The sequence below is a fragment of the Brassica rapa genome, chromosome A05 (genome assembly GCF_000309985.2).
Source record: "Brassica rapa cultivar Chiifu-401-42 chromosome A05, CAAS_Brap_v3.01, whole genome shotgun sequence".
Lineage (NCBI taxonomy): Eukaryota > Viridiplantae > Streptophyta > Magnoliopsida > Brassicales > Brassicaceae > Brassica > Brassica rapa.
In genome coordinates this window covers 7,715,453-7,729,388 of record NC_024799.2, presented here as the reverse complement: position 1 = coordinate 7,729,388, position 13,936 = coordinate 7,715,453, and the positions used below count along the sequence as shown (strand labels likewise).

Below are 13,936 nucleotides of genomic sequence, written 5' to 3'. Positions count from 1 at the left end.
AGTATCTTGAAACCAACATTAGCTTAGTCGTAGTCGTAGAATGTAACTGACATCCGAAATTAAACCATAATAACGCAGTTAATATCTGAATGGAAGATTAGTGGAATGTCTAACACGTTTACTCTCGTGATATTCATGTTCGTGTCAAAGAGAGATTTCATATCTTACTATAGAAGAATATGTAGATGGCTTTTATTTATAAAATAACAATATAGAAAAAGAAACCCTAATGACTAATTTCTTTTGAATATAATCTTAAGAACATTTAATTACCCCGGATCTTATATATGAAAACATCGTCCATACATATTCACTTTAGTTCGTTAAAAGTTAAAACCATGGGAAGTTTTCAAACCTGGTATCAATATTCCAGGTTTCAAACCATGGGGAATTTTTTTTAAGAAAATTAATATTCCAATATAGAACTATATTGCTATGTGTTTAATAATATATATATATATATATATATAAGAAGTATAAGATCTGAATTTCGTAATCATGATTTATGTTTGCTAATGAATATGACACTATTGATGATAAAAGAAGAAGCTAGATGCATAGTTTCATATATCGTCGTTATTGTCAAACTATCTATATGCCTCACTGAGTTTCACACATTTTAAATTTATAAGAAAATTATCTAGTGAATCATTACATAATATAATGAGTTTGATATATGAAAATGAATCCATTTCATAAACCTCTGGTTAGCTTTAGTCGAGACTCTTCTAAAGATAGACACATCACACATGCAACAAAGTTGTTTGACACCATAGATTAGAAAATGGTCATCTTTAGTCGGATTCAACAGCATGTTTTCCTACCAAAACATGAACCGATTTCAACAAATATTGGTTCGTTACACTCCTTGATTAGTCTAGTTTCCAACGAATATAAACATTCACAATATTCCCCCCAAGCATTATCCGGAAAATCAAATATACCTTATTACTATCAAAACAAACCATAGCCTCGACCAACCTTGATTCAAAACCGATTTTCTCATCCTACAATAATCCATTTCAAACGTTTAGATATTCAAAATAAACCTTACAAAATTATCTCCAAACTGGAGAAAACAAAACTGAATTTCATCAAGTATAACTCAAGTTATGACCAGATTACTCGAGGCTAAAAGCACACCAAACACACACCGAGAGGACCTATCCACATCTAGTAACCCTCCTCCTCATTAAACATTCGCAATCGCCATCTCCACACCGTCGATGAGAATAAATCCAACGGACGAAATTCAAACAAGAGAAGGATTACACCGATCCGAGTACTCACGGTATTAACCAATGAGAGAAGAGATAGAAAACCTCTTTGTCTCTCATATTCACATCTGAGACTATATAAACATTTCTCGTAGCTCTCCTCTTCTTCATCAAAAAAAAAACTTTCAAATCCCTAGAAAGATGTCGACGGAGGAAGAAACCAAGGTGGTCGTCGAGTCAGGAGACGCCGAAGCGGCGGTGACGGAGAAGAAGCCTGCTGCGAAAGGCGGCGCTAAAGCTAAGAAGACGCCGGCGAAGAAGAAGCCTGCTGCTGCTCCGAGGAAGAGAACCACTTCGTCTCACCCTCCTTACGAAGAGGTACGAGATTCAGATTCCCCGATCTGATTAGGTTTTACAGATTCGTTAATTTGAATTTTGGTTTGCAGATGATCAAAGACGCGATCGTGACGCTGAAGGAGAGAACCGGATCTAGCCAATACGCGATTCAGAAGTTCATCGAGGAGAAGCAGAAGTCGCTTCCTCCAACTTTCAGGAAGCTTCTCCTCGTCAATCTCAGGAGACTCGTCGCTTCCGGGAAGCTAGTCAAAGTCAAAGCCTCTTTCAAGATTCCGTCTGCGGCTAAACCGGCGGCTACGACTAAACCGGTTAACAAGAAACCAGCTGCTGCTGTTACTAAACCGAAGGGTAAAGCTCCTGCTAAGGCCAAACCGGCTGCTAAAGGAGCCAAGAAACCTGCTGCTGCTGCTAAGCCTAAGGCAAAGACAACAGCAACAACTAAAGCCGCTGCGAAGCCCAAACCTAAGACGAAGAGTGTAGCTGCTGTTTCGAAGACCAAGGCGGTTGCTGCGAAGCCTAAGGCGAAGGAGAGACCTGCTAAAGCGTCGAGGACTTCGACTAGGACGTCTCCAGGGAAGAAGGCTGCAGCTCCTGCTAAGAAAGCTGCTGCTGCGACTAAGAAGGCTCGGGCTAAGAGTGTGAAGGTTAAGTCTCCAGCGAAGAGGGCTTCGACGAGGAAGAAGTGATAAGAAGATGATTGGTTTTAGCTTCTCTTAGGGTTAAAGTCTTTGTATAATTGAATCGTCTATGAAGGGGGCTTGCTTTTTTTCTTCCAAAGTTTTATCTTTGTCTTGGTTTCTTCTCGAAACCCTTTTATCTTGTAATTTTTGGTTTGTTTGAAAATTCAATAGCTATATGTGATGGGGTTTGCAAAGATGTGTTTTTGCATTGAATCAATGTGTTCGAGTAGATTCAGTTTCTTTCTTGTTTTATTGCTCCTGAGAGAGATGCATATAACATATAACTGTGCTTTGAAGGAACTGGTCTCTCTCTCTTAGCAACGTTAAGTTGAGATTCTTAGGTTATGTCTGAATCATTTGATGCATTTGCTACCTACAACACATCTCTTGCATTTGGTATTGTTTGTGCAATTCTGTTTGGTTTCTGCTATTAAGTTTTCTTACATAAGTAGATAGCAAGTTAAGCAATGCCCATTCTTTCTTTGCTTAGAGAGAATTACTTGTGTTTGATCGTTTTAGGAGTGTTACATTAAACCAAATTTTGTGACATACCAGGAAACAAAGCTAAGAAAAACTGCTGAACTTCTCTATCTTCCTCCTCATCTTGGTGATTCTTGGAGATATTGTTTGAATCTTTCCACTTTCTGAATTGAGTATTTGAGCTCCTGTTGAACATTGAACCTGGAAGGAGAAAGAACAATGTCTTTCCATATCGATCCAGCTTCACAAGCAGGGTTTGGTCTACTGTACAGCTCATAAATAGATTCCGCATCCTCGTTCAACCTCCCTACATTCTTCAAACAGTCTATCTCCTCTGGATCCACTAGCAATGTCTTTTCCTTTTCTTTCCATCCTATCAGCTGCACACAAATACCACAAACATTGATTCGCTCACTTTCATTACTCAAAACATTTCAGGTTCTTTTTCTTAATTGGCATCTAACCTTTGGAGATCCTTCAAGAGCATTGGTGCAGTAAAGCCTTGCATTGTCAACTATGTTGCAATAAGTAAGAAACGCATCCGCAAACCTCTTGTGAGATCTCAGCTGAGATCTCACCCTCACCGCTCTTCTACACATTATTGCTCTCCTGCATATAAAACATGGTTAAACCAAAAACCTTATGTTAAAAAGAACACACACACTTCACTCTCACCTAATGCCTCGGATCACAGCTAAATAGGCATCACATACAATTCCAACTAACTCTATCCTGTATGGCTTTCTCTCCCTTCCATCTTCTTGCAGCTGTTGTCTTTCCCCTATGCGCTCCCAATAGTTCTCTATAACATCTCCGTTTTCACCAACCTTGTAGCCTGCTCCCATTCTGTAGCGATGGCGATGCACATTCCTCGCCATGGTTATGGTTTGGACTACAAATGGTACCCAAGAGAGTGTTCCATCCATTATCACGTCTCTCCCTTCATTGAGAGCTGTAACTAGCAGCGACGATGCTGCATCTGTTGATGATTGGTGAACCTGTTTTAAATCCATTTTAACGTCAAGAGTTTCATAACATTTTCAAGATATTTGAATATAACAAAAGGTAATAAGTATATATTTGTAAAAGAATTCTTGTTGCACCTATAAAGAAAGAAAGAACCTTACAAATTCAGCAGTCTTGACCATATCAACATGGCCTCTGGAGCTTAGAGCTCTATATATCACATCAGATTCTTTGAAAGCATCGGCTTCGATAACCACAGCATCTGCTCCTGCCCAAAATGGTCTGATCCAAAAGCACACAAACATGTACAGCTAAATGAGAGCAAGGACACATATAGATCTAGTGAAACTTATATTTGAAATCTCTACTTACTCTTTGAGAATCTCTTTAAGAACAGTGCTCTTTCCTGCGCCCATACCACCTCCCATGAGGAGTAGAACCGGGCTTCTGTCTTTGTGTGCAACTGGAGCCATCACTTCTGTACATTCCGAGTCGTCAACAGGTGCAATCCCCATTGCTTTCATTTCCTCTACCAATGTGTTAAACACTCTTGCTACTTTTAGATTCTTAGTCACCCTCTCAAACCTCTGTTCCCTATAACATACCAACCAAGGAACAATCATTTGATAAAAATCACAACCTGGATTGTCTTTTGTAGTTTAGGATCACCTCGTTGCTGCCATGACAATGTGCTTGAGCTTCTTCTTAGGCTCAGCATCGGCGCTAAGTATCTGAAACAAACCCATGTGATGTTTTCGGTCTCTACTAATTATGAAGAAAGGATTATGAAAGTTAAACCTGACTGATCATGAGATCGGCATGGCTCCAGTGGTAAGCAAAGTAACTGAGAATACATCTCTCAAACTCCTCAACGAGTTTAATGAAGAGAGAATCAGCATCAGGCTCTTCAGAGAAGAAGCTGTAGATGTCTTCCTCGCAGCAACCTGATTTTCTTATGTACTCACTAGCTAATTTGCAGAGATGAGGACATTCTCTCCTGTCCTTGAATCCCATCTGCCTCACTGCAAACAGCATTTCCTTATAATGCATCAAGATCTGTTGATCACAGAGATTTCAAAGAGGATATTAAGTAGATTTGATATTACCAACGTAGTGAGAGAATCTCTCGAGCTTCTCATGGCCTTTGTGTTTGTGAGACACTCTGAGACGAGGGATGATCTTGGAGTAACGTAGCTTCCTTAGACGGTAAAGCAGTGAGACGGCTAATAGCAAGCCAATGGTTGAGATTAAGAAAATCTGTGTGAAGGCCGTCGTGTTGCTGTTAAACTCTGAAACACACATTGATCTGTCTGACATATGAACGGATTTGGTTTCATCAAGAGGCATGAGATTGAGATTGGTTAAACTCCTAAGACTGAGACCATTGATTGAGTTTGTTTTCTGTTACGAGACAATGTATCTGCTCCCTCCACGTGTATACTCTACTGTACTAAAATAGCTTCAAGCCCTATTACTCCGGATGTTTCTTGTGGTTTTGACCATTTAGTTTAGTTTTGTGTTGGCTACAATCTTATTCTATATGTATGTTGCGTGTTTCACAAGCTACTAGAAAACTCTTTTTACTCAAAGCTATATAACATAAGAAGATAGATAAATTGACTCTTAAAGATGTTTAGTTAACTGTCACTGTTGTTTGAAAATTGAGTTTAAGAGAAAAGCTTTGCAAAGAATGTTCTAAAACCTATAAAAAAAAAAGTATAAAAGAGAGATCATCTTTTGTATCTTTTTATGTAGGAGCTGTGCAAGTTGTTCTGAAATGGCCAGGCTGATTACACCTACTACATCGAACCGCCCGCTTTTGACGTCCACGGTCCTCTACTTGAACTCTCCTCTTCCTCGGCCGTGGCTGTTGTCTCAACACCCTCGGTGGCGTTATCATAACCTCATCACCATCCTCACCACTTTCTGTTTTCTTCCACATGGTCTTGTCTGGAACTGGATGTATGGTCTCCGCGTAAATTCTCCTGTAATTCGCCACAGTGAAGTAACCCTCTGTGAACTTGAAAACGTCCTGTCTGCAAGAGAGGAGCGCTGCAACCGCGTGGCTACAAGGCAAACCGTATAGATCCCATCCGCGGCACATACATGAACGGCATCTAATATCCACTAACAACGTTGCTTCACCGGTCATGACCTCGAACTGCGCCTCGTTAGCCTTGTGAACTTGGTAGGCACGAGACTGTTCTATCGCCTCGAGGACCAGTCTCTCAGCAGATGGAACTAGTATACTCGACCACTGCACGCTTGTTTCACGGCGTTCGGTGAACAAAGTCATCAGCTGGCGACGGATACACTCCATCATCTGGATTATAGGAAGACCCGAAGCTTCTTGAATCCAACCGTTGATCGACTCGGTAACATTCACATTCAGATGACCAAACCTGGTTCCATCAAAGCAGTACGTGGCCCACAAAGAGGGAGGGATGTTACTGACCCACATGGCAGCTTCCTGGGACACCAGCAGCATCTCGTGAACCTTTGCGTGAAACTCAAACTCGGTGGTGCATTTCGCCGCTTCCCAAAAGAGGTTCACGAGAACAGAGTCGCTGTTAAACTCCTTGATGAAAGACTCCACGAGGTGATGGATGCAGAAGCCGTGAAACGCCGTTGGGAAACTAACTCCTACTCCGTCAACAAGGGACGGTTCTCTGTTAGATAAAATCGTGAGCTTCGGCATGTTACCCGTGTTCGTTTCAAGCAGCTGACGCAGCTCCGAGAGGAACCAGTGCCAGCTACTACCATCGTTCTCCTCGCTAACAATCGCAAAAGCTAAAGGAAACATTGCTCCATCTCCATCGAAGGCCGTGGCGAGCAGCAGCGTCCCTAGATACTTGCTCTTCAAAACAATCTTGTCCAATGCAATGAGAGGACGACACGCGTTGAGGAAGCCAGAGATGGATGCATGAAAAGAGATGAACAGCTGCTGGAAGCTCCCATCATCAGGGTGTCCGTTAACCACAGCGATGCTCCTAGGATTAGTTCTTCTAATCTCATCGCAATACCGAGGGAGAAGACGGTAATCTTCTTCGAACGAACCGCGGACAGTAGCCATCACACGCTCCTTCCCTCTCCACGCTTGCTTATACGACAGTGTAATCCCATGGACCTGATGAATCTCCTCAAGTATCTCCTTAGGTTTGCAATGAGGGTTCTCTCTCAGCGTCTCTTTCACAGCCTCGGCAACCCACTCAACCGAAGCCTGATGGTGACCGAGGTGCAAGATACCACCGCACGTGTGGCTCCCGTGGATAGTCCTTATCGAAAACGTTGGCACACCGGGAAGCCTGGCGCAGTGAATCCTCCAAGGGCAGCCCACGCTAGCGCATTTAGCAGTGAAGCGAGTTTTATCAGATTTAACCGTCTGCATCTCGAACCGCGAGGCGATTGCTGCATCTCTCAACGCTCTCCTACAAGCAAGAACATCTGAAAACTCCATACCAACTTCCAAATTATGCTCAGGAGATGGAGCCAGAGACCTGCACTGAACAATAGGAGGAGGAGCCAACTCTAGCTGCTGAGAAAGGCTTGTATTCATGCAGTGACCCACCCCTAACTGTAAGCTATCATTGAGATCCTCGGAAACTACTAAAGCTAGTTTATCATTCTCCGAAGCTTCCTCGGAGTCATCATCGTTATCAGGAAATGTGATGTCATAAGCATTGTCATAGCTTCCATCTCGGATCTCCTGAGAATCAACCTCATCTTTACCCTCGAGAGACTGTTGTTCTTCGTGTATCTCTCCACTGTGGTTCCAGACCTCGTTTTGATCACGTGAAACACCAATCTGAAGGTCAGTTGCTTGTAGCGGTTGGAAAGCAAACTTGTAGCCGTGAGCAGGAGGTGGAGGAGGAAACAGTTCATTGTTCTGTCTAGGTTCCACAAAATGATGCTCCTCGAGATTCTCCTCCGCCATCATCATCATCAGCTGGTGATTTGCCATTTCATCACAGTACAATCTGTTATAGACCTGCAAGCAAGCAAACAATATATATGAACAACAGCATAAGACAAGGTGAGAATAACAAAGAGCTCCTAGGATTATCAGAACTTATAAATTAACAACAAGTTGAGACGAAGAGCAGGTTCCCAAAGCCTAAGTACCCTCCAAAGGTATAGCAACAAAAAGTAACGAACAACTTTGGAAGCAATCTGCCAAAACCCCCAAAGCTTCCGAGATTGAGAAAAAAACCTAAAACTTGGAACAAGATTTAACCCAAATTCGATAGAAAAGAGGAGATCGGAAGAGATGGAAACTCACGGGATTCAAAGAGGAAGGATTTGGCGGGTAAGGAAGAAGACAAGACAAGGGGGAAATTCTGGGCGATGGAGAAGGGCAAAGAAGGGATCCGGCGAATTTTTTTTTGATTCCTCATCGATATTCTTCAATTACAACCCCTTTTATTAGGTTTTACAAGGGTATTTTAGTCATTTCATAACTTGGGTTGTTCCTCTTTTTTTTTTTTATAATAATTATCATAAAAACTATGATTTTACACATAACTAGAATATTATATTTCTTACATTAATTTTGTATATTTATTATATATGATTATTGTTATATATAACTATTGTGCTATTTATTAATCTTTATTAAAAATAAAAAAATTAAGTGTAAAATACAAAAAAAATTAAAGTTAGGTAATCTTTTTCAAACTTTAAATTTGAAGAACAAAGTTGTTTTTACAGATGTTCTAAACTAAACGGTTTTGAAAACGCAAACTGGAAGTACAAAGATGGAAGACTACCACTTCTGTATACATGTGGTATAAATATGTAGAATGACAAAAATATGGAAAAGCACTCTTTATAGTGTTGTAATTCATCTACGAGTCGAGAATGTAAGCCACCTTATTGGTATACACAAAATATGTGGCAAATCGCAAATACAATAAAACTAGGTTAAGCTCGCGCGGAATAAACATTATATATAAAAATTATTTTATATATTATATGTTTATAACATATTATGAAATAATAAATAGATATTGAATAATTAAAAAGTCATTATCTACTACTTATATAATTAAATTGGTGCGAACATATAAATAAATTTTATAAATCAAAAAAATATTTTTTTATTTGATATAATATATAATTAAATTTAAATGATAGTAACATATATATGGTATATTTTAATATTAATATTTATTAGATGATGTTTTTTGCTCATTTTTTTTATCATTTGTATATGTTATAGCAAAAAGTCTAAAATAGTGATAGCAAAATTTTCACTGTGGGATTAATGGTTTAAGTAATTTATAATATTTTAAAAAATTAACTTATCAATAATTTTTCAATTTTTTTATCAAAAAAATGTTCAAACTAAATTTTAAAATTACGATATTTATGTATTTTTATATGGCGTATAATTTAATTTAAAATGATACATATATTTATATATCTTTTATTTTTGATATTTATTAAATGAGACTTTCAACTTACATTATTTTTTAATTATTTGTATCATGTCATAACAAAAGTTTTAAATCATAGATCACAAAATTTGAATGTGAAACTTTTAACAGTTTTAGTAATTTATACTCGTTTTAAAAAATTCAAAATATAATATATAAATAATTTTTTAATTTTTATTATATGGTTACTATGATTGTTTAATTTATTTTAATAGCTTAAAATTAAAAAAATATAATTATAATACATACTTATTTTTATCAAATCTTTATTATTCAAAATCATTAATTGTTATATATACTTTAGCCACATTAAGCAATTCCGTAATCTTATTTATGGAAATAATGAAGCACATTAATAATGTATTTATTGTGGTTTAATAAAAAGCTTATTATCTATTTAGATGGACCAACCTATTTCTCTAAGGATTCTAAGAATCATTCTATTGATGACAAGTGGCTACAAAAAAATGTTGCAATTCTTCTCAAATAATATATAGGGGATTTTTTAAAGGGACATTTGCTAAAACCAACCCAAATATTCAAGTCAAATGTAAAAGTGTACCCCACTTTCAGTCAAATGCAAAACCAACCTAAAGGAGTAGTGAAAGTACTATTTAACCCTTATGACCAAACAAAAAACAGAAATGTATTTTACGTTTCTATCCTTTAGAAGTCTACACATAATAAAAGAAGTCTACATATATATAGAGTTCCTACGAAGTCTACCTTATAGACTTGTTTTGTAGTCTACACTCTAATTTGATCTAATAATTTAATTTTAAAAATGTATAAAAATAATTATTGTGATATTTTTAACTAATCATCATTCTAATGGATAATATGAAGTAAATAAACTAAAATTTCATATAATCGAACAATTTTGAAGAATATATACTAATTTGGTTATCATGTGTTAGACTATGTTTATAGTTTAAAAACAAAAGGTTCTAACATGTTATGTCTTTTAGTAGTTGATTTCATAGGGTTAGATTTTAGATTTTAGATTTTTTTTTTATTTTATTAACTTAAATCTGCATATTAATGTTTAATAGTTTATATTTTGTATAAATGAGACTTTTTGATTATCAAGCAAAACATTTAGGGTTTGAGATTTGTGGTTTAGGGTTTCGTAGAACTACAATAAAGTCTATTTATCTGAAGACGTCTTTTTCAGTCTATATTTTTCAATTTGTTTTACAAAAAATCATTATATTTAAACTAAGTTAAGTTCCTTACAAATAAAAAAGTGAAATCATATACTATAACTATTAAAAAATAAAGAAATAAATTTAATAAATCATATATTAAAATTATTAAAATAATAAAAATAAACAACAATAATTAAATTATTATAGTAGACTTCCAAAAAGGTCTACTATGTTATAGTAAGATCTACTCCAAAATTTTAATTTTAGTAGACTTCAAACGAAGTCTACAGTATCGTAAATTTTAACCTAGTTACATTTTTGTCTCCCTATATAAACAAAATTTATACAATCTCTCTCTAAAGTGGCTGCACAAGTTTTTAAAACTCTCTCCCTTCTCTCTAAAACTTCTCTCTTCTCTCTAAAATTCTCTCAATTGTTTCTAAACTCTCTCATTATCTTCTTTCTCTCTAAAATGTTCTCAAGTCTTTCTCACAATATTATCTTGTCATTTTAGATATTATGATTCATGGTTTTCATGTTCTCCTTTAAAAAATGTAAGTTTTAGATCTATAGATTTTAAATGTGTATTTTAATGTTATTTATTTCTCACAATATTATCTTTTTTTGGTAGGTATTATCACTCATGGATTTCATCTTCTCCTCTAAAAATGTAAGTTTTAGATTAATAGATTTTAAATATGTATTTACATGTTTATATTCAAATAAATTTATAGATCAAGCTCTCTACATTAATTTGCTATTAGTTTACCTTATAAATTCTATTATGTAAAGTATTTTCAGATTTAAAATTATTTTCACATTTTAAAATATATAGATTTTTTCAGATCTGAAAATTATCAGACAATGTAGACTTCTAAACAAGTTTACTAAAGCTTGCAGACTTCATATGAAATTTACTAAACCACAAAGTTTAAACAGATTTCATTGGAAGTCTACAAAAATATGACTTTAATTGTTTTTCTATGTTTTTTAATAATTTTACCTTATTTTGCAGGTATTTTCTTCCATAGTTGTTCTCTTCTCCTTCTAGAAATGTAAGGTTTACATCTATAGATTTAAAATATGTGTTCTAGTATTTATATTCAAATAAAGTTACATATTAAAATTCATATTAATATGTCTTTAATTTATAACTATTTTGTCTATTAAATCATATTTTAAAAAGTTTTTTAGATTTAAACTTATTTCATATTTTTAATGTATTTATTTTTCAGATCTATTTTTTTTTGATACAGTAGACTTCATTTGAAATCTACTTAAAACTTACTGCTGGTAGACTTCAAATGAAGTCTACTAGCCTTGACTTTTAAGCATATTTCATTAGAAGTTTACTCAAATATGATTTTAATTTTTATCTTATTTTTTATAATTTTATTTTATTTTACAGGTATTCTCTTTCAATGTTTTCAAATCATCTTCCCAAAAATGTAAGCTTTCCATATATTCATTATAAGATATTTTGTGTTTATAATGAACTAAATTTATAGATTCATACATTATATTTTTGCTTTGTTACAAGGATGACAAAAAACCATTTTTAAAATATTTTCCAGAACAAAGTATTTTCAAATTTTCTAAATGCACATTTTTAGATATGAAAATTTTCCATTAGTGTAGACTTCAACTACAGTCTACTAAACAATAACTTTACGTAGACTTAATAAAAAGTCTACTAAAATCTGATTTCATTTTTTATCTTATGTTTTTCTCATAACTCTATCTTATTTTGCAGGTACTTTTTTCAAGACTTTATTTGAGGCATCAAGATTATGAAAAATCAAACATACTCAAGAATACTTTTTAATATATTGCTCTGTAATAACTTTCATAATAAAATTTTAATTTTTAAATAATTTTTAATGCATAATCAATAAACATTGTATTCATTTTTAGTTGTTTTCACTTGTATGATATTATTAATTTTTTCTTAGATATCAATTTTTTCACAAGATCTAACCAACCAAACAAGTAAAACCACCATAAGCTAAAATAATAACTAACACACATGTGAGAAGAAGAAAATCTATACAAAATTTTCCCAAAAATTTTCAAGAGTAACACTAATCAAAACAATTTGCAATAAGTATCAAGTGTATAATTATAACACATTAAATTGTGAAATTCATCCAAGACCATTAAAATTTTGCTAACATACACTGTAAAATAATTAAATCATGAAAAAATATGATGAATAATACACAAATACACTTTTAATAGAATTTACGACGTAGACTTCAACTACAGTCTACATTTGTAGATTTACAAAAACGTCTACACTTATTATCTAACATATAGTCAATCCAAAAATTTCTAGTGTATTTGGCGCAGGCTTGATACACAAAGGCGTACAAAGTGTGTCTTAGATAACTCGATCAAGTTCCGTACTTGTCGATTATTCGTAACATGCATAAGAGGAGTATTTGCCTATTCGGAGTCATTTGTTTTAAATGATGTTTGGTAAGGAATAGGTTAGCACCATCTTCTGTCCAGATCATAATCTTCTTGTGTCATTTCAAGAAGTTTACCATGTGTACAGCCATCATGCACAAGGAACATTCTTCAACCTTTCCGATTCTTCATCCTTTTCGAATATTTTGTCACCCAAAATGTCTTTGGCCCATTCTTCACACTCGCTCTAAGTTTCCAACCACATCCTTGAACACGACACTTAGCCACATACAGAGTTTTCATTGTCTTATATGCTGAGAATGTAAATTTATATTCCACAGTCACCGACTTCAGCTTTGAAACAAGCTCAGCCTTACTAGCAAAACTATAAACGGAGACTTACAAATATATCTACAATTATTAGCTAACAACATTGTCAAATCAAATGAATTATACCTTCATAATTATAAAAAAAAATCTTTTCAAAACCACACAAACCCATTAGGATTAACTAACACACACTGTCAAACAAAAAAACTAGAAAAAATTTAATGAATAATACACAAATTCAGATTTTTATAGATTTTTCTATGTAGACTTAATATTCAGTCTCTGAAGATGTAGACGTTCTTTTCAGTTTACAGACGTAGACTGTCAAATAGGTCTACTCTTTGGGTTGGTTTTTGCAATTGACCATTTTACGGGTTGCTTTCTATAGTTGAATAAAAGTTGTGATTTTGTACATGTAGACTTTCATTTCAGTCTACAATTTAAAAAAGTTACTTTTTGCAATTGACCAGAATTCATCCAAGATTTGACTTTCAGAACTAGACTTCATATGCAGTCTACATGTTTGAATTTTTTTGAAAGAGGTTAGTTTTGCAATTGACCAAGTTTGACTTCCAATCAGTAGATTGAAATGAACGTCTACGGGTGTGTAGACTTCTTGTGAAGTCTACTCTCAAATCCGACGGGTTGGTTTTGCATTTGACCAAAATAAAAAAGTAGACTTTATACGCAGTCTACATTTTTTTCTTTAAGATAAGAAGACTGCATATGAAGTCTACAATTTAATAAATTTTTGATTGTTTTTTAAACTTTTTGGTCAAACACAAAACTAACCTATTCCACGAAGTCAAAGTTTTGGTCAAATGCAAAACTGACCTTTTATAGACTTCGTTGGCAGTCTACATTTTGTAGACTTCCATTGAAGTCTATTTTGAAAAGTTAAAAGTTCGGTCAAA

General features: G+C 34.8%; 3 protein-coding genes across 4 annotated transcripts; 1 reads left to right on the top strand and 2 right to left on the bottom strand.

Annotated features, from left to right (window-relative positions):
• The first annotated feature begins 1,354 nt into the window (after positions 1-1,354).
• On the top strand, positions 1,355-2,494 carry LOC103867940 (histone H1.2). Its single transcript, XM_009146035.2, has 2 exons — positions 1,355-1,595; positions 1,664-2,494. The coding sequence occupies exons 1-2, from the start codon at positions 1,419-1,421 to the stop codon at positions 2,258-2,260; spliced, it is 774 nt and encodes a 257-aa protein (XP_009144283.1). The 5' UTR covers positions 1,355-1,418; the 3' UTR covers positions 2,261-2,494.
• Positions 2,364-5,104, bottom strand: LOC103867941. The gene is made up of 8 exons (XM_009146037.3): positions 4,807-5,104; positions 4,499-4,722; positions 4,370-4,431; positions 4,073-4,294; positions 3,862-3,982; positions 3,410-3,732; positions 3,199-3,343; positions 2,364-3,114 (listed from the first exon to the last, which is right to left on the bottom strand). Exons 1-8 carry the CDS (start codon positions 5,045-5,047, stop codon positions 2,854-2,856), a joined length of 1,599 nt encoding a protein of 532 aa, XP_009144285.1. The 5' UTR covers positions 5,048-5,104; the 3' UTR covers positions 2,364-2,853.
• Positions 5,105-5,311: 207 nt separating this feature from the next.
• LOC103867939 lies at positions 5,312-8,787 on the bottom strand. Of its 2 annotated transcripts, none has more exons than XM_033291268.1 (2): positions 7,980-8,787; positions 5,312-7,677 (listed from the first exon to the last, which is right to left on the bottom strand). In XM_033291268.1, exon 2 carries the CDS (start codon positions 7,659-7,661, stop codon positions 5,448-5,450), a length of 2,214 nt encoding a protein of 737 aa, XP_033147159.1. In that variant the 5' UTR covers positions 7,662-7,677; positions 7,980-8,787; the 3' UTR covers positions 5,312-5,447. The 2 variants fall into 2 exon arrangements, with proteins under 2 accessions (XP_033147159.1, XP_009144282.1); XM_009146034.2 differs by having other exon boundaries at positions 5,312-7,688; positions 7,980-8,782.
• Positions 8,788-13,936: the final 5,149 nt, after the last annotated feature.

Coding starts and splice junctions, on each gene's coding strand:
- LOC103867940 (XM_009146035.2), top strand. CDS start 1,419: ATGTCGACGGAGGAAGAAACCAAGGTGGTCGTCGAGTCAGGAGACGCC. Junction 1,596..1,663: donor CTCACCCTCCTTACGAAGAG/GTACGAGATTCA, acceptor TTTGGTTTGCAG/ATGATCAAAGACGCGATCGT.
- LOC103867941 (XM_009146037.3), bottom strand. CDS start 5,047: ATGCCTCTTGATGAAACCAAATCCGTTCATATGTCAGACAGATCAATG. Junction 3,983..4,072: donor CTTAAAGAGATTCTCAAAGA/GTAAGTAGAGAT, acceptor CTTTTGGATCAG/ACCATTTTGGGCAGGAGCAG. Junction 3,344..3,409: donor GCTGTGATCCGAGGCATTAG/GTGAGAGTGAAG, acceptor TTTTATATGCAG/GAGAGCAATAATGTGTAGAA.
- LOC103867939 (XM_033291268.1), bottom strand. CDS start 7,661: ATGGCAAATCACCAGCTGATGATGATGATGGCGGAGGAGAATCTCGAG.